Source organism: Aptenodytes patagonicus, chromosome 12, assembly GCF_965638725.1.
Source record: "Aptenodytes patagonicus chromosome 12, bAptPat1.pri.cur, whole genome shotgun sequence".
NCBI lineage: Eukaryota > Metazoa > Chordata > Aves > Sphenisciformes > Spheniscidae > Aptenodytes > Aptenodytes patagonicus.
This window is the reverse complement of record NC_134960.1, coordinates 13770063-13797815: the sequence shown is the minus strand read 5'-3', so window position 1 is coordinate 13797815 and position 27753 is coordinate 13770063. Positions and strand designations below refer to the sequence as shown.

At 38.8% G+C, this 27753-nt stretch overlaps 1 protein-coding gene across 7 annotated transcripts; it reads left to right on the top strand.

The window, feature by feature from the left end:
• The first annotated feature begins 934 nt into the window (after positions 1–934).
• LOC143166026 (F-box only protein 38-like) lies at positions 935–26311 on the top strand. Of its 7 annotated transcripts, none has more exons than XM_076350010.1 (22): positions 935–998; positions 3714–3855; positions 4737–4870; positions 6007–6170; positions 6563–6728; positions 7073–7210; positions 7515–7652; positions 8074–8167; positions 8594–8724; positions 9047–9217; positions 9473–9615; positions 10500–10722; positions 11417–11536; positions 12657–12836; positions 14633–15352; positions 18427–18527; positions 20198–20300; positions 21381–21547; positions 22682–22827; positions 23658–23761; positions 24029–24142; positions 25445–26311. In XM_076350010.1, exons 2-22 carry the CDS (start codon positions 3728–3730, stop codon positions 25621–25623), a joined length of 3564 nt encoding a protein of 1187 aa, XP_076206125.1. In that variant the 5' UTR covers positions 935–998; positions 3714–3727; the 3' UTR covers positions 25624–26311. The 7 variants fall into 7 exon arrangements, with proteins under 7 accessions (XP_076206125.1, XP_076206123.1, XP_076206127.1 ...); XM_076350008.1 differs by having other exon boundaries at positions 941–998; positions 3670–3855; XM_076350012.1 differs by lacking the exon at positions 935–998 and having other exon boundaries at positions 3746–3855; positions 4753–4870; positions 6083–6170.
• Positions 26312–27753: the final 1442 nt, after the last annotated feature.

Sequence of the window (27753 nt, the reverse complement as noted above, 5' to 3'; positions counted from 1 at the left end):
GGATTATTCTAGGGTGATCATTAAACCAGTAACTGACTCTTTACATGTTGGTCTTCACAAAAAATAAACCACAAATAGTCTGCTCAGTAATAAATGAGCTTTGTTACTCAATTCCTTGGGGTTTGCATAAAATGTGCCTTCAAGACGTTTAGTAAATTGTGATTTCTACTGGGATCAATCCAAATGCACTGATTAAAAGATGGCCTAAATAGAGACCTGCAAAATGCTGCAAATATACTTAGGCAAAGGCAACTAGCAGGACTTGGGGCCGGGCTAAAGCCTCTGCAGGTAATGTATCACACTCACCTCTCAGTTTATACAGAACTGTGGGTTGGGGTATAATTCTTATAAATTACATTCCTCTTTGTATATGTGTAAAGGGACCTCAGCGTCTCACACGTGGCCTGTGAGCTGTTTTAATCCACAACACCTCAGGGGTACACTGCCACACATGTACAGTTGCTGCTGTTGTGCTAGAACTCCTCACCCATCTTTGAGGGTTTCCTCAGTTCCTTCTCTTTCAACATACCCAATTTATGTGCCTGTACCTCAGCTGGCATTTAATGCTCTCAGGGGTCTGACCTGCCAATCTCTACCCTGTCACCGGGCCTGCGGACACACGTCCCGCCAGCTGCTTCAGGCTCAGGCCGCGGACCGGTGTAAGACCAGGGCGGCCGGGGCTGTCGAGTCTCGGCAGGCCGCGCTGGGACCCCCTCCGTGGGCTGCGAGGGGCCGGCCGCGGCTGCGCTGTAGCCACCACCGAGATGGCGGCCCCCTGAGAGACGCATTGAAGATGGCGGACGCGACGCCGCACTCAAGATGTCGGCAGTAAGGCCTCGCCCCTCACTGCCCCCCCAAGATGTCGGGCATCTCGGCGGCCGGCGCCGGAAGTGGGACCGGAAGCGCGGCGGCGCTGGCGGAAGGGGACGCGCAGGAAGCGGCTGCCGGGGTTAACCTTCCCCCCGCGGCCACAATAACAGGGCGGCGCTGAGGGGCAGGTAAGGAGCCGCGGGCTGGCGGCGGGGGGCTGAGCTGGCTAGGGTACGGCGGGGCTCGGTGAGCTGGAGGCTGTCGCCCTCGTCGCCCCCCCGCCCCCGTCCTCTCGCGGCGGGTGGGCCTGGTGCGGCGGAGCGGTGCCGCTGTGCCGCTGTTCCCCTTCGCCGGCCGGGGCCGTCGTTGCCCGGCACCGGGGCCTCGGGGCGGGTCGGTGAGGGCCGTTCCCCGGTGTGACAGGCCCTGAGGAAAACTGCTCTCCTTCCTGCTGCCGCGGGGGAGAGGGGGAAGCGCTGAGATGTCGCGTTAGGGGCGGCTACCGCCTACCCCCCCCCCCCGCCGCTGCGGGAACGGCGGCGTTTGGGCTGGCTGCAGGGAAGAGGGCTGTGGGGAAACCTGCTTTTATATCGCTTATCCAAGCAAAAATAAACTTGTTCTTTTTTTTTTTTTCTTCTCGCCATAAGGAAACACCCCTCTTAAATCAGCGCTTGCCAGACCGTCCCTAGCTGTTCTCCGCATTTTTCTCTAAAGCGGTCGTTTCTGCGGGGCGGCGCGGGTCTCCCCGTGGGTTTTTAAGCTTTTTAAGTTCTGCGTAGTGGTTACTAATCGAGAAGATAATACATCAAGCTGTTGTTTCATACAAAGGCTCTCGTGAATTAATTGAGTTGGGGAGATCGAAACTCTGTTTTATCTGCTTTATTAAATGTCTGAAGAGTTGGAGTTTTTTTGCAAATGGGGTCAGCTTTCTAATTATAATGAGATGTCAAAGCTGCACGTTAGCTCAAAATAGTATCAAGACGAGAATGTATTTTGCAGAAACTGCTGCCTCATAAGAGACTAGGTCATTCTTTTTCCCTTTTACTTAATGGCAGGAGCCAAACTAAACTACAGCCCAAACTCAGAGGGCAGGTTGTGCTCATTGCATTTAAATTTTACAGGATTCTTTCAGACTTTTTCCCTGATATGCTGGTCTGTTTGTTAATATCTTTCTTTCTCTTACCTTATATCACAGTCCTTTTAACGCTGTCCTTTAAATACTGCTGTATTATACTCTATCATGCGTCTGCATCAACCTAGAATTTTTTACGTCGTATCCTGCCTTCTGTTCAAATTGAGTCATCAGGTGACATTCACTGGGAATCTGTGTAATACTTGTTTTCATCGGAATCCAATCTCATAAGTAGTTTGAAGTCAGTTTTGGGCTTCATGAAGTTGAACAACATTACAATGCAGTATTATGAACATACTAAACCCTTCCAGTGTGCACCAAAAAGAAGGGTAGTACATGTACAGGCAACAAACTCAGTGCCTTTAGCTGTGGCTGGAGAAGTCCTAGCCAATCCAAAGGAGTAGAGATATGTTTCATGCTATTCACGGGCAGAGGGTGCCAATTTAGTTATTCTAATATCACCGTTTTAAATAAAATTAACTATGACAATTTAAAATGCATATGAAAATGTGTGAAAGCACATGTTTTTAGTAATTAGATCACAGTGAAGCTATCAATATTTTAAATTTTGTGCCAGCATATACATCATTTGTGTTGGAGAAGGCAAAATTTTTCTTTTTCATTTCCATGAGGTACTTTGTTTTTCTTCTCAGTTGCCACTTCCACATAGTGTGAAGCAAACACTGTGGTATATTTACATCACAGTGAATGCTGTAACAGACGCAGCTCTGATAAGTTTTCCAAAAGCTGTCTTTTTTTAAAGTTGTTTCTCCTCATCCACTGAATTTTGGTATTCAACCTGTTAAACAGGTTTACTGAGTTAATGATGCTTTACCCTACTTACCAGAAAGCATTCCTCAGCTAAATACCAGTAGTGAAGACATTTCTCATGCTGTTCATCTGCATGAGGTGCTAACTTGGTTATTCTAATGTTAACGTTACATTCATATTTATTTGAGTTACTTATTTGTTACTTCTTGTAATCAATTTGTATGTTTTTAAATGAAACATATTATTGTTATTTCAGTCCTTCTGTGCCTGTATGTGTGCTGCAGGAACAATGTAGACATGAACACATTAATTCAGTAAAGGGAAAGAGGAGAGGATATCCTGCACATTGCTGCTGAGGCAAGGTCTTTCAGTTTTTCTGGGGCTTTGATCTTTAACTAAGCAACCTGAATATTTTATTTGGTATTCTAACCTCTAAGAAGAGCTAGTTTGAGGACCTTTAGTAGGGCATTTTTTGGGAATGATTGGTAGGAGCCCGTTTTTTCTAAAAGGAAAATTATTTATTTTTCTGCTAGACAGAGGCTTTGGGCTTTCTGTTTCACTGGAACATGTCTAGTTGGTATTTGCTTGGTAACTTCTGTAGTCTCCGCACAGCTTTCCTGTGGTTTGTTTTGTCAACTAGTGTGTGGATGGTATCTCTGAAGACATTTTATTCACGCAAAAGAATTGATCTCTTATTAAACCTGTGGTGATTTTCCTCTTTGTCAGTTTTCCTTAGCTCAAAGGGATGCTCTAGTTTATCTAATAATTGTCAGGTTATGTCTGAGACCTCATGTATGAAGCAAACTATAACTTGTTGGAAGAATTTTTCTATTTCTTAGTTAACTCAGTTCAGCTGTACTGGAGCTTGTCTGTATTGGCAGATTTTGCTGGGTTTTTCAGTAAACAAAGCTTAACTGGTGTGTCCTCCTCTACTCTCTGTCCCTTTTCTTTTTCAGTTGCACTGAATTTGCATAACATTGTGAACATTTCCTTTAATCAGAAATCATTGCAAATATGGGTCCCCGGCGGAAAAATGTGAAACCATGCTCAGTGAACAGGGAAGGCTCTGAGTCTACCAAAGCTGATGAGCCAAAAGATTACATGAACCAACTCTCTCATGAAGTGCTTTGCCACATCTTTAGGTGAGCAGCTTGTCAGAAGTCAATTTATTGTTTATTATTATATTGTTTTCTATTTTTTTCCCAATCTTACCTGCATTGATGCTTGTGTCACATAGTATTCAGAAAGTGTAGATGTACCATGAGTGAACTGGTGGATAAAAATTGGATAAAAAGGGGTGAGAAATGTTTTTTCAGCCCCAGAATTCATTTGGATACTTTGAAAATTAATTTATGTGAATGTTGTGAATGATAGAAGGAAGAAGAAATAAGTAAGTGATTTAATTCTGTTCACCAGTGTGTGGTAAGAAGTGTTTAAATATTGATTTCAGTGCAGAAATGTATCTCAGGTATTACGTAGTTGAGGTACATGTTTTGAAATTGTTGCGTCTGCTTCAGTGTGCGGAACGGAACTTGGATGAGTATATAATCTTCCCTACAGCACAGTCTTTCTCCAAGATGTTCACTCATGCCTATTATATTCAAAACATAATGTCTTACTGGCAAGTTCTTTAAAAACAGTAGCTCTCCAAAATGTTGGCAAATTGAGTATGCTAGTATGTACTAGAAAATGAAAGTACCTTTAATTAAAAAACATAGAAACTATCGCAGCAGATGGTTTGGTCAGCAGTATTTATTAGAGAACTAAAGCATCTCTCCATTTTAATACTATATTTGTACCTTAAATATCCTATATTCCATGTCAAAAATTGGCGAGTCATTCTGCTTAGCAAAATTTCACACTTTATTAGAGTACAGTCTGAAAATTCTGTTTGAATTAATGTTATTAGGTGTTAGAACTGTATGAATTTGTGTAGTCATGCTTGGGATGTTCTTCAGTTTGGAAAAAGTCAAAAAGGATCCACCTTTGATAAATCAGAGGGGTGTTTTTTCCTCTCCCAAAGGTACCTTCCCTTGCAGGATATCATGTGCATGGAATGCCTGTCCAGGAAGCTGAAGGAAGCAGTCACTCTTTATCTGCGAGTAGTGAAGGTTGTGGATCTATGTGCAGGCCGTTGGTGGGAATACATGCCCACTGGTGAGTAATGCACTCACTCAAGATATGGCATTAAAGTGGTATTGGGCAAAACTGTCTGTGCTGTCCTGGCATTTATAATGACATATGCAGGGTAAATTTTCAAAAGCAGTAAAAGGAGTTAGAAGTTTAATTCCTTTTGACTTTTGTGAGATTTGGGTGGCTTCCTTGAGTATGTGGTTTGGAAAATTTATCTGTGTATGTATGTGTGTATATATTGGATATTACTGTAGCAGAAACGGGGATTCTCTGTAGCAATCTGTAAATACAATCTGTGTTTGTCTGATTATTGTAAGGGAGTTAATCCAAGGGTTAATCCAAGAAGAGGCTGTTTGCATGCAGGCAGGAAAAAATACAATGGAATGAGAGAGCAACTCATCTGCCAACACTTAACAATGTAAGAATAAATAAGTTTTGATGTCACACCTCAAGCCATCTTCAGATCAATAGATAAATTTGGCAACCTAGGTCAACTCTGTGAGTATTAGGATTTCTGTTGGATTTAAATGATGCTGCTGGGATTTGTTGGGGGAGAGAGCTAAAATGAGTGAATTCTAAAAGTTAAAGGATCTGCAAAGTTAGATTTATTAGGGCTGATATCAGGTAGATGGTTAGACCTAACCTAAGATAGATGTAAATACAGGTAACTTACTAGTTTAAAATCCTTTTTATGTGTTGTCTTATGTTAGAATAAAATAATCCTTTGCTTTAAGAAACTGTCTTATTTCTTTGAGAATTGTGAGCTGTGGTTAATAGTGATCAACTGCATATAACTGATCCAGCTGGGCATTTTTGAGCCATATAGTTGATAAATGGAATTCCAGGAAAGACAGAAACACAAAGCCTGACATTCTGCAGAGGTGCTTCATCTTGAGAAGGGAGAAAGTATCGTTAACCCTGTAGCCATGCAACTCCACTGAAGGAAACCTATAGCAAGCTTGCAAAATTCAAGGCAGAAGAGTATGTAGGTCATGATTCCCAGAATCTGGAAGTAGAAGACAAGCTATTGCTTCACTGAGTACATCTTTTGACATTGTAGAATTTATACTACCATATAAAGAGAACAACGTATTTGGCTTTCCCTTTACAGCTAGGTGTCTGCTGTCACACAAATACCAAATCTGTTGTTGTCATCTTAGGTTTCACTGATTCCAGTTTCCTAACGCTGCTGAGGAAGATGCCAGACATTGAACAACTTTATGGTCTTCATCCCAGGTATCTTGAAAGACGCAGAGTCCGTGGCCATGAAGCTTTCAGCATTCCTGGAGTTTTAGAGGCTTTGCAGGCCTGTCCAAATCTGCTGGTGAGTGGTTAGACTTGAGAGAGAACCTCCTTCAGCAACTGAGATGATGCATGTTAACAGAGCAGAAGTAGTATGTCAGGAACTCATTGCTTACAGGGCTTCATGTTCAGACCTGGGCTTTGTATTCAGATCTGGCTGTACAGAGTAGCAGATAATTGTGACCATATTTGCAAATGACTACTATTTTTAGTTGCACCAGTGGGAATCACTGGTGCTCTTAAGTCCAGAAATTAATTGAAACTCTGATCCCTCTGCTTTTAAAAAGACAAGTCTTGCTACAAATTTAAAGTGAAATAACACATTGCATTATGTATAGCGTGCTATTGAGAAGTTAAGAGGATATTGTTGCTTGAACTGGTGTTAGAGCATTTGCTTTGCTTCCTTTTATCCAGGGTGTTGAGACCTCTCATTTAGAGCTGGTGGAAGCTATTTGGACATACATGCCACAAGTTCACATTTTAGGGAAGTTTCGTAATCGTAATGGTGCTTTTCCAATTCCTCCTGAGAACAAGCTGAAAATTCCTATAGGAGCTAAAATTCAGACTTTGCACTTAGTAGGTAAGTGTGGTAATGGTGAAGTAGTTGGCTTCAACACAGGTGGGTTTAAAGGCTTTGAAACTCTGCAAGATTGTAGTTCTTCTTGAGAGGGAATTTGGCATGTGGCATTTTTGAAATATTAGTTGCTATATATATGATAGCAGGTCCAAAGGGCAAATTCTAAAAAACTGTGTTGACAAACTGAGGTGAAGAACTTGTGTTTAAAATGTTTACAGCTTTTCTCACACGCCACATAGCAAAGACAAGACTTCCTTTTTAAAGCCAGAATGATAATCCAAAGACATTTATCCTAGAGTTTATAGTTTAAAGCTTGTTTAAAATGTTTGTTTTGTTTGTGTTATTAGGGGTGAATGTCCCTGAGATTCCTTGTATCCCAATGCTGAGGCACCTTTATTTGAAGTGGGTGAGACTGACCAAACCACAGCCTTTTAAAGATTTCCTTTGTATCAGCTTACGCACTTTTGTCATGAGGAACTGTGCCGGTAAGAGGCATTCATATATGGAGGGGATGTTTTAGTATGTAGGAAATCTACTAATTCTGTTAAAGCTATGTAGGCACCAACTGTAAATGGAAATCTTAGCTAAGATTCTGAAAACAGTTACTGTTTTATTCATGGTGTTGGATAGAAATGTATCCCTCTCCTGTACATTATTTGGTGCTATGTAGTTCTGTTGACTTCCTGATCTAGATGGATATATGTGGACATTTTTTAATTCTTTAACATGATATGTTCGATGTTGTTAAGTGAACAACCTTCTTTGTCTATATTGGTTTGTTCTATGTAGGACCCACAAATTCTTTGAAATATGTTCCCCTCGTGACGGGCCTGGCTTCTGCTCGAAATTTGGAGCATTTAGAACTGGTTCGTGTTCCATTTCTTGGAGGACTTATCCAGCATGTGGTAGAAGACAGCTGGAGATCAGGTATGAAACTTCTTATCCCTCATACTTAAAACAAACAAACAAACAAATAAAAATATTAGCAAATACTGGAGGCATGTGAAGCTTAGCTTTTTTGTCTGTGGCATATCCTTTCTTGATTATTATTTTAAAGGTATCAAGTTTGGAACTATATTTATGGTGCTAAATATAGCTCTGTATTGAATATTGTTTTGATCTTTTAACTGCAATTAACTCTTGACTGATAAGCTAGCCTTACAGTTGCATTTGTTAGTGAGTAGGACTAGCAGGATTGGAGGGGAGTTGGGTGCAAATACGTGTTTTATTGATTTGCTAAAAAAGATGTGTTTTGTTAATTCACTTGTCAAGATAACACTGGTGGAAATGTGTAAGGCTTAAGGTTGTGATCTGTGACTGAAGTGAAAGAATGTTTTTTGTTTGTCAGGTGGTTTTAGGAATTTGCACACTATAGTTCTGGGAGCTTGCAAGAATGCACTTGAAGTGGATCTTGGCTACCTCATCATAACTGCTGCACGAAGGTATGGGCCTTTAGATCTTTCTTTTCCCCCTTCTCCTTTTTCAAAATAAGTATCTTAGTAGTGAAGTCCAAGCACATGAAGAAGCAGAACAACCTTCAAAAATTTAAGGAATAAACATTTAAACTTTACATAACAGGAGTATTCTGTGGTTAAAATAACTGGAGTTATGTCTGTTTCTGAATCACTTTGTATCATAAACCTTCTTCTTAGACCTATATCTGAAAAGTGTCGTGCTGTTAGTCTCACAACTATATTGCTGTGTAACTGCCAAATACTGCTGTCAAGATACAACAAATATCCTCTTAATCCTGCCATTGTTGAAAGAATATTTTCATTTTATTATGAGAGGGCATCTTCTTGAGTGGTTTCTATGGCGATTGTGTTTTGACATGCCTTTTAATAGGAACAATTCTTAATTGTATTCAGGTTGCATGAAGTGCGGATCCAGCCTTCCTTGACCAAAGACGGTGTTTTTTCTGCTTTGAAGATGGCTGAACTGGAATTTCCACAGTTTGAAACTCTTCATCTAGGATATGTTGATGAGTTTTTACTACAGTGTATGACTTTTTTTTATATACATAAATTATTTGACAAATATAAGGATTAAATAAGTTGAAGTGTTTTCAATCATTTTCTAAGAGTGAGTAAAAAAAAAAATTAATGTGCCCATATTGAGGCTGCTGATCTCATACAGCCAAATACATTTTTCTTCACTTCCTGAGACTCTTACTGAAACTAGGGAAAGTCTCAGCTTTATTGCACTGAAGTAATAATCTGATCCATTTTGCCAAATTGGACTAAAATAGGGAGTTAGAAAATAATGCTATAAAGGCAAGTTTCTGAAATTTACTGCTGTGTTTGCTACTATCTTTTTCATAGGTAAAATGACGAATGGAGACTTGGTGAAGTACGGCTTGGCTGATGTAGTTGAAAATCCAGGAATTATTACAGATATCGGTATGAAAGCTGTAAATGAAGTTTTTTCTTGCATCAAGTATCTGGTCATTTACAACTGCCCACATCTACATAACCCAAATAATTGGATCACAGGTATTGCACACCTTTGAAATTTTAGAGATATTGTATGAATCGCTGTGATATTAAAACAGAATTTTTCTGCTCATAGTACTGCTTGTTCTGTTTCTTAGTAAGTACAGTAGATGATGCTTGGTTTGGAACCATAATGATGCTGGTAACAGTCAGAATGGAGATACAGAAGATGCCTACTCTCAAGTCTGGAAGGGGTATAATGAAAAATAAGTGAGATAGGAATCCTTCAGGAAATGCATCTCTTCTCTTCTGCAGATCATTCAAGGTGGACCCGACTGGTTGACCTCACCCTGGTGCGATGCCATGCGATAAAGCTAGATTCTTTTAGTCAGTTCATTGAGTTATTGCCAAGCTTAGAATTTATTTCTCTGGACCAGATGTTCCGTGAACCTCCTAAGGTGAGTCTTTCAGGGAATGGTTTTGCATTTTATTGTTGCCAGCTCATTGGAAATATGGTAAGCTCCAGCTGTTACGCATTCTTTTAAAAGTTTTAATTAATTAAATAGCTTGGTAAATAAATGACTTGGGTTTGCAGTTGCTATTATCATGATATGTTAGGGAGAATGATGCTGCTTCTGCAGATGGGAGCAGTGGCAAGGTATGATCTTGTATGAATAGGTGACCAGGAAATGACTCACATTGATTCTGTGTTTCTGCTGAGGTCTCTGCTGCTACTTCATTTTGCTGCTGCTTTTTATATTTTTTTTTCACTCTTAGGGATCTGTTTACAGTGCTAAGGGGTTTTTATGATTTTGTAGTGGGTGAAATAGGGGTACTGTTTCCCTGTTGGAGTGCTTTCAAAGCTTAGGAATTTTAATTCTTCATGTTGTCCCCTCTCCCACACTGTAACACAAATCTTTGTAACAGCTGTTGTAACGTAATGAAAACCGTGTACGTAAAAAACCTGCTTTCTTTGATCATTAATTCTATCTTGAGGCTACTGTGTTCTGGGAAGACTACATAATCTGCTATTTGTATTGATGTAATATGATCTCATAGCAAATGAAATACAATTTAATAAAGTAAGATTATATGCTTTGTGGAGTTCCCTTTCACTAGGAGTTTAACAGAGTATAAGTCTTCTGTGTTGCCAAACTTAAGATGGACATCTGCAATGTGTAGCATAAGGAAGTATTAGGGACAATTTCCCTGTTCTTCATGTGCATATTGTTCTGCTATCCTGGATACTACTGACAGAATGCTTTTTCTGTTGGCATTAGGATATGTTGTCGAGATAACGTGTCTGTGTTTTCAAATCTTAATAGTTGCTCTTCGTTTTCAGGGTTGTGCTCGTGTGGGCCTAAGTGCAGGCACAGGAATTGGTGTCTCATCTGCCCTAGTCAGCAATCAGAACTCTAACAATGACAATGACAACAACAATAACCACCAGAATAACAATAATCCAAACATCCACCACAACAATCACCAACACCCAAATGACCAGAATGAGGAGAATGAGCTGCGGCAAGATGGTCAAGCTGAAGAGCAGCAGATTGCAGCTGAGGGTAATCTCTGATCTTTGTGAACCTTTGTAGGGAGTGATTTTATTTGCATTGCCACTTAAGTAGGGTCCTAGAGGAGATACAAATATACATTGAAAGCTTGTTGCTCTTTCAGTTCCTGGTATGTAACTTTTACCTTTTCTGAGGGCTGTCTGCACATCTCTGATACCTGTGTGATAAAAGCTGTCTTTGTATTGTATCTAATAGCTGTTACAGTCACATTACAATTCAATGATATATGTCAGTACAGATATTAGCAATGTAGAGTTTCAGTGTGATACTCATCTGTGGAAGCGTGAAGTGTTTTCTAGGTTCCTCTGGTCAGAGCTGTGAGTACATCACAGTGTCAGATGGTACATTTTTAAACTTTCCCAGCAAAGGCAGAAGTCATTGGAGGAAACAAATATGTAAATCCTGGTTATGCTACTCACTGCAGTGGAACAAGACTTTTGAAGAGGAGAGGAAAATTTGGGAGAAGTAAACCCCAAAAATTAGGCTGGGGCCTTGGCTAAAGAGATGTAGAACAAATCTGTGAGAGACTTTGTGCAACCTAGAGAGTCACTGAAGGAATCAAGGCAGCTATTACTTATTTCTTGAGGATTCTCTGTCTCTCTGTGGGTGCTGGCTGAATTCCTCCTATGCTTACGGCCTCTGTTCCTTCTGTTTCCTCCTTTTGACCCCATCTTAATCTTTTCAGCCCTGAATGAGATGGAGGAGGTGGCACAGGAAGAAGGGATGGCTGCGGGGCAGGGCCAGAATGAGCTCCCGGCTCACAGTCAGGCTGTTGTTCCTATGGAGGTTGATGAAGAGCAAGCAGGTAACTCTGGTTTTGGAAAGAAATTAGCTTTTGGTATCCCCTTCTTGAAGGGTTAAATTTTTCGGTTATAAGTCTGTTTTTGGATGGTTTTCTTCAGCTGAGTTGTCTGGTGTGTTTGAAATAATGATGCTAGCACAGCTTACTGCTGTGAAGACATTTATTCTGTTTTAAAGTCTGTTTTACAGTCCCCAGTTTTCTTTTGCATATGGAGTAAAATATCTCGATCTTAAAGCCTTATTTTTGTGTCCAGTATAATAAAAGACTCAGAAGGCCTGAATGAGCTTGTCATGTTCTGATGTTGGTGTTAATGGCCTTACTTCTTTCATTGCAGCATGTGGATTCTTTTTTGCCTTTTTTTTTTTTTTCAAGCCAGAACAACTTGTTCCAGTGTTAATTTAGTTTGTATTAGTGACACACATTAGTGGTATAAGGCAGTCTTGATTTCTTTTATAGCCACTATTTGCTGAATAACATAATTTTCTACTAAATATGCCAAAAACATGAAGTAACATACACATATGCTGGATCTGTTCACTTTTTCAAGATAAGTCCTGAAAATGTTATTTAACTTCATGTTCATGTTCATTTCTTGTGTTATTGACAGGCAGATAAGTCAATGTGATTGGCTAATGTCTTTGGTTAGTAGCCAAGAGAGGTAACTAGCAAAGCACATTTATACTGAAGCTTGATAATTCACGCTTCTCCTTCCCACTTCTCCTGGTGGGATTTAGAAGGATAATTACAGATGTTCTGACCGACATTTCTGTCTTTGTGGTGGAAGTTTCAGGGACCGATTATAATATGTAGTTGTGCAGTTACTTGTACTATTGTGGAAGAACATTTAAGCTGTTACGAAGCAGAGAAACATTACAGAAAACCTGTGTTTTGTCTTACGTTGTTACATTCTTCCCCTTCCAAACTAGAATGCTTTGATGCTGAAATGCAGTGTTTTGCTCTTCTCATATTTGGATTTCAATGAGGGAGCCACAGAATGGGTGGCTAAATTGAACTAAATTCACCTCTTGTCATTTTTTCAAGCAGTTCTAAAAGTTCTTCAGCCCTTTAATCCATGCATGGCTTATTTTTACATGAACTGTTGGCATTCTCCTACTGTTTTCAGGACCAAGTGGCATTCAGCCTGTTGTAAAAGCAGCACCTATTACTGTCCATGATTCAGACAGTGAGGATGAGGAAGAAAACATGGGGACTTCAAGAGCCTGCATCTCTAACAGCATTGCACAGAATTACTCAGATGGAGAAGAGAAAAGCAGAGATCCAGTAGAAACTAGAGAACCTTCAGGTGTGGAACAGATGGGTTCCTGGGCACTGTTAAGCAGAATTTATTCTTAAGCTTCAGTCTTTCCATCTTGTTCAGTTTTATTTCTAGCTTTGTAAAAGGCATACTTGTTTGTTTGCCCCCTACTCTTTTCTTCTTGTTATAAATCTAGAATGGAGGTGTAAGGACACATCTCTCTGAGCTCAAATCACATAATCACTGTACAGAAACACAGAAATAGTGGTGCTGCACTGCTTTGCATGCAGAAATCTGCAGCTCCTCTTTTGGATTTCCAGGTGCACAGAATTTATCATATCTGTGAAGCCAAATTTGCAGCTATGTTGTCTATATGATTCATCTGTCAAAGCATTGCTGCTGAAACAAAATGTGACCACTGGGGCAAATGCATGAGAGTTGTAGCCATCTTTTGGTTCATGGGGGCCCTGTGGGAGTGTCATGAAGGGGACACTTTAAGATCGACTTTACTTTGATGGGAGCTTTGGAGGTTAGTTAGAATTCTCAGGGTGATGTTTGGTACTGTCATCTTCACTTCTGAACAACACTTACTATTAGCGCGTGTGTGTGTATTATTATTATTATTAGTAGTAGTAGTAGTATATATATTATTATGACTCATTCAGAGTCAGAGGCCTAGAACTTCATGGTAGTATGACAATTATAGAGAGACATAGAAAAGGACATTCCCTGTCTTTTGAGTTTACAGCTATAAGCTGCACATCTGTGGCTCCAAGTCCTGGGTCCGATGCCATATGACGTAGGGCCTTTCCAGCAACAGAGATGACATGCTATTTCCTGTAGTTTGTATTCTAAGTGAAGTAGTTTCATATGTACACAAGAAAGGAGGAAGTTGAAGTTGAATTTAATCTATAAGTAATTGACAGGTGAAGTACATACGGTATTAAGCCTTAATGAATATTTAGCTAAGCAGTTAACATAAAAATCCTGCATTGTGAAGAACTGAGAAATGTACTGGTCTAGTACTGGTTTAATTTCTGCAAAGCCTGGGACATATCAAAGCTGTAATGGATCAAGTATCTTCTTATTGTAACTAGCATACTCCCTACACATCCACAAGACTGGTAGTTTCAACTTGGAAATCTGTAGAGTGCTGTGCTTATAGTGCAGATGTCAGTTCTGGTTTGAGGGTTGAAATAACCTGCATTTGGAGACAATTTGCATAAACTTTTGTAGTGCCAATAATGGTTTTTCGGGCTTGGTTTAGTGTAATTAGCTGAGAGGATTAAGACAGTAGACATTAAGTTCCAGTTGCGATTTGTACACCATTTGCTATGGTTTTTTATTCATCTGTAAAGTGAGACTACTGTTACCTATTGACACAGCTTTCCATACCCAGGATTGGGAGGAGCTAAGGTTTGCTATTGAAAGCATAAACTTTAGTCCTATCTATGTTACTATTTAATTCCCCAGATTTATTCTTCGTATTTAAGAAAACAGAAGCCTATTATCAGTGTTTTTCATGGGTTTGTGCTTTGGCCTTTTTAACCAGTTAGCTGCTTTGTGAAAATGTTAGCCTCTCTGGCAAAGATGTATCTCATTTACTGACAAACACTCCAGCACATCACTACAAAAATAGCTGCAAGACATTACAGAGATTCAGCAACTGCTAGAAATACTATTAATTCCCATAACATGTGAATAGCAGCATGGTCCTGACAAGATTTGTCATTGGCCTCTAGGCTGCCTTCTGTTTTAAGTAGTCTCTAACAGAGTAGCACTTAGCATTTATTTAAACTGTGTATTAGGTTGTCTCACTATTCTCTCTTGCTTAACTCTTCCAGTGAGCGGTAAAGGCAAGACACCACTGCGGAAGAGATGTAGTGCCAGCCAAGTGGGCCAGACAAAGCAGTTCCGTACCGAGGAAAGCAGCTGTGAGAAAGGTTGTCAAGTAACAAGTGAGCAGATTAAAGCAGACATGAAAGCAGCAAGTGACATGCCTGAAAGGAACAAAAGCAAAGATTCTTACCCAGGTTGCAGTAATGCTACAGGATCAACGGGAACATCCAGCTCCTGCAGTGCTGTTTCTCCTAGCCCTGACTGTGCACAGACAGCTAATAGCCACTACGCTGGCACCAGTCCAGCAACTGGAGATGAATCCAGGCAGTGTGTCTGCTCGCCTTGTAAAAGTGAAGGTTCCGCTGAGAGAGAGACCGAGGAGAGCTCTGTTTGTTCCAGGTGTTCCTGCTACAAGCCACAGGACGCACAACAGAGGACTAGTGGATGTTGCGATGGGGATTGCCCATCCACGAGTGGAGCATGCAGGAATGGACCAAATAGCGCTGGGTCAGATTTTGCACTTAGGACTCCGCCAAACTGTGGGCCTCCAGGAGAGACAAGTGATGAGAGGACTAGTGGGAGTGCCTGTGGGCCTGCCAGTGAGGAGGAGAGCATGGGCTCCCAGCGAAGGAGCTGTGAGTTGGAGTATAAAGAAGACTATCCTCGCCGACCACTAACAAGAGCTAGAAGCAAGCTGTCCCATGTCCCTCTGGTGTCAGAGTCAGGTATGACCTATATGTATATGTTAATTTCTGAGTAAACTACTGTGCTGGCATGAGACAGTATTGAACAACAGCAACACCCACAGATAATACTGAAGTTAAACGTGAAGTTTATTGGTTAATAACTTAAAACTGAGTGGTTTGTCAAAGGGACAGAATATTGATGGAACAGAAATGGCTGACTTCACTGCCATAGCTAGGTGAAATAACAGATCTCTGTGAAAGAGTGCCAGTGACTTTTTTCTCCATGCACGTATTTCTGTATGTGTTATCCATACATACTAAACAGTGTGTGATTTACTCATTTGAAAACCAAATGCAACTTCTTTTGACAGCTTCTCTCTTCCTGTGAAGGCTGTTACTCATTGAAACATAAGACTGTCTCCCCCATTAAAATTCTCCCTTTAAAAGGAAGAAGACAGCAGGTACGCTCAGATCTTAGCAAGAAGGCAAAAGTTAATAACTGATACTTTATCAGCCAATAAAGAAAGCCATAATTATTATTGAGCCAAGCTTGTGCACCTGCAGATTGGATTCTACTTCCAAGTGTGTAAGGCATGGTGATCAAACTCGTTGAAAATTGTCTTTTTATTAAATAGGTTCATGCTTCACATCATGTAAAACAAACAAAACAACAAAATAAAAACAAAGTCCTGAAGGGCTGGAATAAAGCCAGAAGTGTTGGGAGAAAAGAATAGATGTGAGAGGGGAACTTGCTGTTTCTTCCAAATATACTTGCTTTCCAAAATAATCATCTTAGTCTGGCATAGCACGCTTTATAATTACCTCATATATCCAGGATTCTTTGCTGAGAATATCTGGCAAGTAAAATGAAAGTGAAAAATGAAATGTGCTAGTTACTGAACTGTATGCGTTGGAGGTAGAAAAGATTGATAGCAAATTTGTCTCTCTGTTACATGGAATGATTCAAACACAGTATGTCCTTGTGTCTTTCCAGTTTATCTTAACGTTCCCAAGTGTTAACAAAACCTAAATCACCTAGGATATTGTCCTGTGGCTAGATGCATCTCAGATTGAAGAAATGATCTTGCTATTAAATTTAAAAGGTCTGTTTTCTACCTTGCTCCATTATGACTAGTAACTAGTCTACAAAAATCAAAAGAAAGTATTTCCTCTCTATCCTCATCCATTACCAAAACATGAAGTGAAGTCAGTCAGATCTAAGTATCAGATTAGGGTATCTTTCTGAAAGTATCTCTGTTTTCATGTTTCAGTTGTTAGTCAGGAAAAAGATCTGTTCTGCTTATGGAGAAAGATGTCTCAGTATTTCCTATATTTAGTTCTGACTGTTGTAAGCTGTTTTCCCAACTCCATACAATTATGTGTTTGTCTTTATGCACTTATTTTCCTCTTTGAAGCATCAGATATTAGCTGATGCTTGAGGCAGAATATGAGACTTGATGTGTCATTTTTATCTTTTAAATCTGTATTTAATGCATAGGACAGTGAGGCTTCTTCTGCCTGGCTGTTACAGTGCTTTTCTTCACTAGGACAGGATATACAACTCATTAGAGTATAACCTGAAGATGCTTTGTTACAGAGTTGGAAATGTTTTTCCATAAATAGTCTAAAAATGTGCCTTGACTATGACTGCTTTCTATTAGTCTAGCATAAATGACATTGTGGTTTTCAGCTTCTGTAACAAACCTGTTTGATAGTAGAAGTATTTTTTTTTTCCCTTAAATTATTTACTCATATTAAACAGTGGAACAAGTCAAATATTAAAGACAGTGACATTTTAAAAGCATTATCACCACAGACCAGCTGGCTAAAGGACGACTCAAATGTGTAACTTTGATTTTTACTTTAGTAAAAATGTAGGCCACACTTTTTCTTGTAATAAATGGATTTTTTTAAACTTGTTTTAGTTTGCATTTGTAGTGAAGCAAGCTTTTCACATTTTAAAATACATGTTATGTTAAAACTTCTGTAAAGATTTCTTGACCTTGGGCTGCACCTTGAACAATTCAACACAAAATTGGAAAGTTTTTCCTATAATATAGCTAGGAAGCATTCCACTATCTGTAGATACTCTAGGAACTGTCAAAAAAATTCCCTGGGGATGATGATTCATGGGTGCCACAAGTTGAGTACTTAATATAACATCTTTCAACCTGTGGATCCCCTAAAGCAGTAGCCTGAATTCTGGAGCTCATAGGCCCACTGAATGTCACATGTTAATTAATAGTTTACATGTATTGGTGGAATTTGATGATGTTAAGTAGGAAAAGAGATATTTTTTAATGTTAATGGTAGTATAGCATGGAGCAATTCGTATATAGTCTCTAATATTTTGCACTTCTATCTTGATTGTGAATCTTTGTGAACATGCCGCATATTTTAACAAAAAAGTCAAAGGAAGCTTAACGTTAGTAAAATAATTTCTCGTTTTGGTCTGTTAATCACAGAAAACTAATTCTAGGGCATTTTTTTCTCTTACTGTAGGAAGTAAGGGTGGTCATCTATCATCATTTCTTTTCAAAGCCTCATCTTTTAAATCAAGCAGGAATTTGATGTCACTGGTGCATGAAATGGAGTAAGAAGCAGCTTGGGAACATCAAAGTATTTTATACCTGGGCATCGTTTGCAATATTAGGAAAAACTTAGTGACAGTTACGAAGAGCAGACTTTCAAGTAGTTTGAGATTATTTCTACTATTTAAAACATTAAAGCTATTTTTGGTTCTTGTATTTGTCAAGAATGTTCCGTTTGCTGTAGAGAACCAAGTGTAACCTAACAATTCATCTTCTGTTCTTTTCTTGGCTCCGCATCTTTCTGTGATGTTGAACTTGTAGGTTCAGCATTCCTGTGTTTTCATCTACAAACAGCCCACCCCCCTGGCCCAAGTTACTTAGTATGAATGATTGTGAGCAACAAACCTGAAAGTGGTTTTTGTGCAAGGAAGAGAGATATAGTTGTTTTCAAGCCAGACAGGTATTTTAATCTGCTTTTGTAAGAAATGTATGTTCTTATTGAATGTTTTCAGCTAGGGAATGGCTCTATTGTTCTCCTAAAATGTAAACAGAGGAAAGATTTTTCTGGTTTTCTGTTTCCAGAGGTGGCCAAGCCAAAGCCACGGCAAACTACAAAGCGGAAAAGGACAGCTGACAAGTCCACAAGTACAAGTGACCCAGTTATTGAAGATGATCATGTTCAAGTAAGGTCTTTTTCCTCACCTGCTACAGGTTTATCAGCTGGGGATGCTCATGAACAGTGATGGAATTATACAAGCTTGTCTTCCGTGTAGAACCAAATGAGTTACAACTGATGTTGCTGCTCTCCTTGGTCTTCACTTATATACAGGAAATTTCTGTGTTAGGTGCAGTGACTGGCTTGAGAAGAGGAAAGTATAAGCTAAAGCCAAACTTGAAGTTTGTCAGATGCTCATGGCTATAGTGCTGCATGAAGTCCTGCCTTCCCACAGCGTCCTTCTTGATTTGCAGGGGAAAAAAATTTTTCTCTGGCATTTAATTTTGAAACGACGGCATAGGCTACTGCTGCTAAAAGAAACATGGGATATGTAATTACCTCTGGACACAGCAACTCAGCTGTTACTTTGCAGGCTGGAGGTTTTCTTAGTATATAAATAACATGAGTTAATTCTTCTGCAGTGAAGATCAGTCATGGAAGGAGAAATCGCAAGGTCTGGCTTACTGTATTGGGGCTGTTTACCCAAGGCTAATATTCTAGCTGAGCATGAGATTGCTTCAGAGGGTGACTGAACAGCTAACTTAAGCTTCTCTTCTGAGTTCTGCTATAGAGAAACCTGCCTGCGTTTATTTCCCCCTTTCTGTCCAGTGAAGAACTTAGCCGCACTAATTTAAGATAGCTTTTGTGAATATGTCCCATAATATTTTTCTGGTTACTAGGATGCATTAAAGCTTTTGTGATTAGCATAAAAGATATTTTTGGGTGCATGACTGATTTTTCTTAAAATATGCCATTTTGAAAGAACAATTGTGATTTTTAAATTTTTTTTAACTATCTGTGGTTACAAGGAACAGCTTAAATTGCTGGAACTGAAAGAACCCATTGCAGAATGCTTCTTTTTTCTCTTCATATGTGTTTACTTTGTTTTAATAGAACTCTGTTTAGTCTTCGTTGTGTAATTGGTCAACTTCATCCTTGGGCTGCTAAATTTTGCTAGAATTTTTAGTGATAAAACTTTGAAAAATTCAGATAAAAAACCAAAAAGATCCTTTCTTATTACATTCTCCCTGTGCTCATGCTATTGGAAATGATTCTGCTTACGTGTTTCTTGACCTTGATGCGTGCTTTATTTTTCTAACACTGCTAGTGGACATAGAGGATTAAATAAGCTATGTGTATCATTTTCAACCCTCCGTGTGGGGTTTTCCTCTGAGATAGCGCTGGTAAAGTACATTGGTATGGGAAGTTCAAACCATGATTCTCTGCCATACCTTCTTTCTGTGTTTAAACAAGAGTTACTGTCCAGAATTGCCATTTTTGTCATCGTGGTTGAAAAATATAAATTGAATAGTAGAGGGTTTGAATTTCCTAACAGATGATACTTAGGATTTCTGATAGAAATTGTGCTTTCTGATATGACTCCTCTTTTAAGCTTGTGAAGTTTTTCTTTTGTGTTTTGTGATGTTGCTGATCAGCAGGAAGTCTTTTTTTCTCATTGCCACCAGTAGCCTATTCGTCTCAAATACCATTGCAAACAGAAGCTGTATTATATTGATTAGTATCCAGTTAATATCCTTCTGTATCTGGCAGTATCTTTTAAAATGCAGTTCATTTTAATTTTTTCCTTTGTTTTTACCCTGTCATAGATTATTTCTTTTTGTAAAAAATTTTCACCAGGTACTGACTTTGAAATCCAAAAACCTCGTTGGAATCACCTTGACCCATTGTGGAATAACAGATTTGGTACTGAAGGACTGCCCCAAAATGATGTTCATACATGGTATGTAGTTAATGTCATGTGTACCTCCTCCATCTGGCATGATTAGAAATTTCTGAGAGAATTAAAGTCAGTCCACTGCTTATTTTGTATTCATCAGCTGCTTTGCTACAAGTCAGGCTGATGCTTACAACACCAAATATTACTGCTTCTCAATTTGAATGCCTCTTTCGTTATAAGTCAGGTTTAATAAAGGTTAGGTTTAATAAAGGTATAACAGGTTTAATAAAGATTAATATCTGAAAATCAACAGATGAAATTATATGACAGTTAGGAGGATGAGATGTTTATTGAAGAGCAATAATACAATAACTGGAAGTTGATGAAATGAGTTTCAGAGTACCTTGTTTTTTCTCTCATTTTTTCCTGCTTCCATAGATTATTTAGCTGACATGATGATACTTTCCTCCCTGATACGATAAAAATTTGTTTTAAATTATGGCATTTAAGCTGCATTAGATTCACATGCCAGGGTGTGTGACTAGTCCTGTATCGAAGCATTGGGTCATTTATTGTTTTCTGCAACATCTACACTAAATAACATGTTTTCTTTGGAAATTGGGTATCTCTACATAGCAGAGAATGAAGAAATTATTTATTTATTTATTCCAGAATACTTCTCAGAACATACATTAATTTTTAACTAAATTTTCATTGCATGAGCAAGGTTACTAGAAATGAAATAGCTTTATTTTACATCATGTGGCTTCACAATACTCTACATTTGATCTGATTTTGAAGTCAGTGGTTTTCAATTGTGGCAGTCCACAGACCGTTTCCAGGAGGCTTTGTGAAAGGAAACAAAGGGAGAAAAAGGTTATTGTTAGATTAAATTTGACATGGCCTTTTAAAAGGACTCTTCTTACAAGTTCACAAATTAAAAGTTTGATCATAATGTGGAAGAAATGAAGAGCTATTCTATTTCTTCAATATGCTTAAGTTGCCAGCTATCCAAACCATTTCATAAATTATCTGTTACTTACATTACTTATTTTCCTTCTTTTGAAACAGTCAGCTTTGAAAATCTCTGACAGGAGGCTCCTAAGGTCTTTTCTCATAATAATTTTGTTTGCTTATTTATAGCTACAAGGTGCCGTGTATTGAAACACTTAAAAGTAGAAAATGCACCAGTTGTCAATCGGTTTGACTACGCCCAGTGCAAGAAGTTAAACATGGATCAGGTTCTGGATCAGATTCTCAGGATGCCACCGGAAAGAAACCGGATCATTTATCTTCGTCCAATGCAGCAGGTACACAACCAACTTTCATTTAATTATGAACAGATCTGAAGTTCTGCCTGTATTCTTTCACCACTCTTGGCTTCATTTGTTTTTCAATTAATGCAAGAAATGTAACACAACTCTGAGAAACTTGTTTATTAAAACTTTATCCCATCAAGGCTTTTATTGCAGAATCTGGAACTTGGATGATACTGAATTTTAAGCCTTAATGTTACCATCTCCAATATTTATTGCATTAGAAGATACTGTAAAAAATCATGATGCATTGAATTCATTCCAAACTGAATAACTAAGAGTAACTGTAAGAACCTAGATGCTACTAAGTCAGCTTGTAGTTATGTATAAGCAGAAGCATGACATAGGCATAGGTATCTGAAATCTATGTCCTATTAGATTTAGTAACAGCAGTTAGTGTTTTGAATACTATGTTGCTGAAAGCTGCATCCACTTTTGATGCTAAACAGTGTTGCAAGACATTTGTGGTACTGGCAGCCACCCTTTCCTGCCCCAGATTACGTGTCAGAGATGTAAGCACTGACATTTAGTTGTTGAGGTCATTTGACAAGTAAATAAGAGAGCTTAATTTAAGATGCGGAATGTTTTTTCAACTTTATTACTTTAACGACAGCATTCTGTATTATACTGTGATGCTGCTTGTCTCATGCAAAGTAATGCTTTTTCTAGCTCAGTTTGCCTGACCAATGAGGGAAGGCTGATTTGATATAAAAGCCAGCTTTTCTTTGAAACCAGATCTCTTGCTTTAGCTCTTAGAGGACAGTGGTAAGACTATTAGGAAAAAAACAACCCCTCCCCCCAAACCGGAGGCAAATTCTGAGAAAGTGAATGTAGTTTGGGCCATTAGGTAATTTTATGAAAGTTTACTTACATATTGGAGTTGTGAAACACATCAGAAAATAGACATTTCCCATCAAATTCCACTACTTGAGAAGATTCATTGGCAAAGCTGCACTAGGAAAGTTTTACTCCGCTTAATCGTGCATTTGATTATGTATGCTGTTAAAATATCTTTTCACTGGACATGTTCCCCCAGAATTTGGGGGATTTGATAGATGTCTGCTCTTGACTCTAAAATCACATCTCTCTGTTTCTCTTGGTTACAAGTCTGTTTGCTGCCTTTCACAGGTTGACACGTTGACTCTCGAGCAAAAGATATTTAGTGGCCCTTATCCATACCACATTTGCATAATTCATGAATTCAGTAACCCACCTAATGTCCGCAATAAGGTGCGCATTCGGAGCTGGATGGACACAATAGCAAATATCAACCAGTGAGTACTTGCCCTTCAGTAACTTTACAGAAAAGGTATTCAATCCTGATTCAGCAGCTACAGCTTCAGTCAAGCTGTAGACTTGCTGTGTTCTGTTAGCCAAATTAAAAAAAAAATGGTTTGTTGACTAGCGAAGGTTGAATTCTAGGTGGTGCTATGTAGAGTTTCAATGTCAAGATGTATCTAATACAAAACGTAGATTAAATAAGCCTAAACATATGAAAAATATTGTAGAATTCTCCAGTTCTAATCCATCCAGCAGTAATGGAATTGAACATTGAAGTAGTCAGGATGGCTGAGGAATATCTTCAAATCTGAAAACAAGTTTCTTTTATTAAAAAAGAGAAAGACTGGTTTACTCCAAGAAATAACATTAGTTTCTGGGGAAGATGATGTGCAATCAGTAGCAGCTCCTTACTGACTAGCAAAAATTTCCAGCAGCAGGGAATTGTATACAGTGGCTCTCATCCAACTGTTTTAAACCAGTGTTTTTGTTGTCCTGGTTTTTCACTAAAATGACTAAGAGAACAAATTTACTTTTGAAGTTTTGTTTAGTTGCAGCTATGCTGGCTTGTGCCTTACAGATAGAAAGCTATGCTTAAGAGGTAGCTTAATTGGTTTCTCATCTAAACCGTACATATTCTCTGGTTACTCTCAAAAGCAAAGGGATTGCATACTGAGTTCGTGTGAGGGTCTTGGAAGAGTGTTTCTACGGATTCAGGCTCATTAAAGGAAAGGTTGTGTAATAGGATTTCCCGTTTGGTTTTTCTCCCTCCCACCTTCCCATTTCCTATCACTACTGGCTGTAATCTCTTCCTCCTCCTCTCTAGAGAGCTTATTAAATACGAGTTCTTCCCTGAAGCTACACGAACTGATGAAGACCTGAAGAAATACACTAAGTACCCTTGGGGACGAGATATTTACACTCTAGAAGGTGAGTGTTTATAGAGAGCTGAAAGCTGATGATCAGTCTTTTGCTAAGATAAGTAACTGCATCAAGTTACAAGAGACATGAATAATAATTCTTGTGAAGGAAGTGGAGGACCTTTGGCACAGAGTGGGGGAATTGAAGCGAGGAGGTGCTTTTCCTGCATTAGAGTGACCAATCTGTGTGATATCAGTGAAGTTTACTTGATGAAGAGTGCTGATGCTGCAGGAGTGACATTGTCCTCTTTGTATCCTCATCCTGTCTGTCTTCTAGGCATTGTGGATGGCGCCCCTTACTCCATGATTACTGACTTCCCATGGTTGAGATCACTGAGAACAGCAGAGCCAAACAGCTATGCTAGATACGATTTTGAAGATGATGAGAGAAGTGAGTAGTTTTTTTTGATGTGTTCAAAGAACTTTAACGTGTTGCTTGGTCCCAAGCTGACAATGCATTCCTTTATTTTTCAGTTTTTTAATTCTTATGCTGTTTTGGTAGACTATAAATAACTACTTGTAGCAGTATTGGGAGTTGGATGAGGAGCGGGTGCAGCAGAGGAGAGGGCCATAGTACTACAATAGTGTATCAGCCAGCTGGAGACCCCTAATACTGACAAAATCAGACAGCCAATCTGGTGCTTAGCCTAAAAATGTGATGGATTTGTCATATGAGTGCATTTAAAACACACACAAAACTAATGTTGTGATGTGTAGTGCCAGCAATTCATGTTCTGTGGAGTTTACTGGCATTACTGCTGAAAGCTCAGCTGGACTACTGCCTCTGGCTTTGAAAGGTTGTTAAGGTAGGCTGAAGAGAGTCCAGCAAAGAGAAGTGACTCACAGAAACTTGGGAGAAAAGAGGAAAGAACTGGACTTGAAAATTCTGGAACAGAGATGATGTGGGTTAGAGTTTAGAATGGATATACCTCTTTCTATTTAGGAGCTTGTCTTACAAAATATTATAGTGGGCAGTTCCTAGGGCTCAATTAAAAACCTTGCTTGGTAGCAGGGAAAAATACGTTCTTCCACTACTTAATTAGGAAAATCTTGGCATCTCCTTCATTAGAGGTATTTTTAATTGACATCGTTTTGGATATTCTTATCTAGCTCCAGTTCAAGGGATGAAGCTGAAGAGGATGAGGAAGAAATCTTTTTTGGCTGTACCTTTCTCTGATTTTTTTTTAATTTATTTTTGTTTTATTTGAAACTGATTCATAGACTTAATGCTTGTAGTTCAGTATGTAGTCTGAATTATAAAAAATTGATATGTGTTTGATTTAAAGGAGTGATTAGATTAAACATGATGTTAAAGCCATAAAAAACGAAGAGAAGACTGCTGCTTTATCCTTAATTGCTCTCGTTTATAAAACATTTAAGTGATCACTGAAATGGATAACCTGAAAGCGTGTCAGATAAGTCTCGGAAGGCTTTATTATGTGCTGGGATTCCCTTCACTTGCAGACATATGGACTTTGCGTACATTAAATGAGTATTGGAGCTATTGAAAGGTTTAAACATGGGGAAGGCAGAATACCTTTTCTGCTTGAATAATATTCCTTAAACGTGGTTGCTCAATGGAAGATTTTTCTGTTTGCTTTGTTTTCCAAGATTGTCTCATTTAATGCAAAACAGATTTGCTCATGAATTTATAGGAAAGATTCTGGTTTTTATTCTTATGTGCCTTCCACAGCTACTATTTATGCACCGCGAAGGAAAGGACAATTGTCTGCAGACATCTGTATGGAAACAATAGGAGAAGAGATCTCTGAACTGCGCCAAATGAAAAAAGGTGTATTCCAACGTGTGGTGGCTATCTTCATCCATTACTGTGATGTCAACGGTGAACCGGTAGAGGATGATTACATTTGAGTGGATACCCTCCCTGACCTGTCATCTCTTCCTAAATTCTGATTGGCACTGCCGGCCAAGAAAGCAGGTGGATTCTTTCCGAATGCAAAGCATTTTCTTGAAACACATACTTTGCAGTTGCTCTCTCAGTTTGGAAAGGAGTATGTAGTAAATGTATAATGAAAAGTAAAAATTGTATACTAAGATTTGTACATAGAGGACGCAAAAGAAAAACTTCCTAATACTGAGACTTTATTTCATATGTTTATACAATTTAATTTAAATTCCATTTTAATGAAGGCAAATAATTAGGAACAGGGAAGAATATTTGAATTTTTCAGCCCATACAATTCATAGCAGTATTTTTTTTCTTATAAACAAAATCCCATTTGCTGTGTTCAAAAGAGTCATCAGAGTCTCTTTTAATCTGTGCCTTTTTCTTGAGCATTTAAGAGTCCAGTCTGAGTAAACCTGTTGAGCACAATCTTTGTGTCTTGTGTGCATTTTTCAAAGAGAGAGAATTACTCTACAGCTGTTGTAAAGAAGGCCAAAAGCAGAAAAAAAGTAGCGAAGTTGGTGATCTGTGGTAGTTTCTAAGTTCATTAAAAACATTTTTTTGGGGGGAAAGAAAAATCCCCACATTTAGCACCTTGGAAACAGAAGATATGTTCTAAAGTATTTTGTACCATTAAATTTCATTTTAATAGTGTATTTGACTCTGTAATATGAAAAATAAGTCGCTAATTGTTGGTTCCGCTCTCTTTAACATAAATCTGCACATACTAACTGGCTGAAAGCTGAATTTTCCCTTAAGACAGGCAGGAAAAGGGATGTGTAATTGCTTAGTTGTAGCTGTGTCAGTACAGGATCCATCTGACTCAAACAGTGAGCTTTCAGGCTGATTCATGCTCACTCATGAATGCAGGTTTTCCGTACAGTCAGTAAATACTGCTGCTCTTTGCCCCTGAATGCTTGTTTTTATTGTATATAGAAAATGCCTCTGGTTCCCACAGTATCCATAGGTGTTTTGTGTATATGTCCAGAATTTGCTGCAAGTCCAGTGTACAGGTATAAAAATGCACAAGTCGGTATTAAACTAGCTGGCTTGTGTGCTGTTAGTAATGTGCCCTGTGGGGGTGGGAGACCTCTTCAAGGCTAATTTGCTGTGCTGTGAAACAGTGTCTGCATGCCTACACAGCTGTGACTGCACAAATGCACCTTTAGATGTGCCATACGATCTTTAGATGGCCTGATCTATCGTTCATACTTTTTGAAAGTTGCAGAGTTACCAGCCTAACAAATGACAGTTTACTAACTTACTGTGGTAAAAGCTGTAGAGCAGATTAGTTTATACCACGATACAATTTTACACATTATTGTTAATGATTTTAATTCTTTGAACTTTGGTATAAATGTGACTAATGGGGATTTCTATGACGTTTAGCTCTGTCGAATTGAAGAGGCAAAACTGTTCAACACAGCAAAGCCAGTGTTAGTTCTCTCTGCACCTGTCCCTGTGTGGAAAGTCTTGAGGTAATGTGGAACTAGAAATATATTAGATAAGGGGAATAGAATGGTGCTTAATGGAAGTAGCAAGAGATTTGGTACAGCAGCATTTTCTCATGTGTGCTCTCTCTACTCTAACTGGAGGTGGAGTGCTAAATACCAGATAATGATGTGAATGCTGTTAAATTTGCTTTAATGCAGGATCAAAGTTAATGGTTTAGTTGTAACAAATATATTTAACCATAGATAATATATTCAGTGATATTCAGACAAAACGTAATCGTGACCCTTCCTAGAAGTGTTTCAAGAAATCTGAGTCATTGATTCAGTCATGTTTACCATTTTAATACAGCATGTACAGGAAAATGTTACTGCGTTTTTAGAGTATTGCACCAGATCTCTGTCTGGTATCTCTAACTTTAGCCTTTTGAAGAAGTATTTATACGAATAATGTACTTATTTATATTCAGTATTTCTTTCTTGCAGTAGTTTTAACCTCTTAAACATTACACCCATTTTATACATAGTGGTGATGTAGTGACTAAATTAATTGTGTCCATCTCATGAGAGCTCTGGGTGATTGAGATTGTATCTGGGATCTGGCCAGGGAACCTGCTCTCTTCACTAAGTTCGGTGTCTGAAATT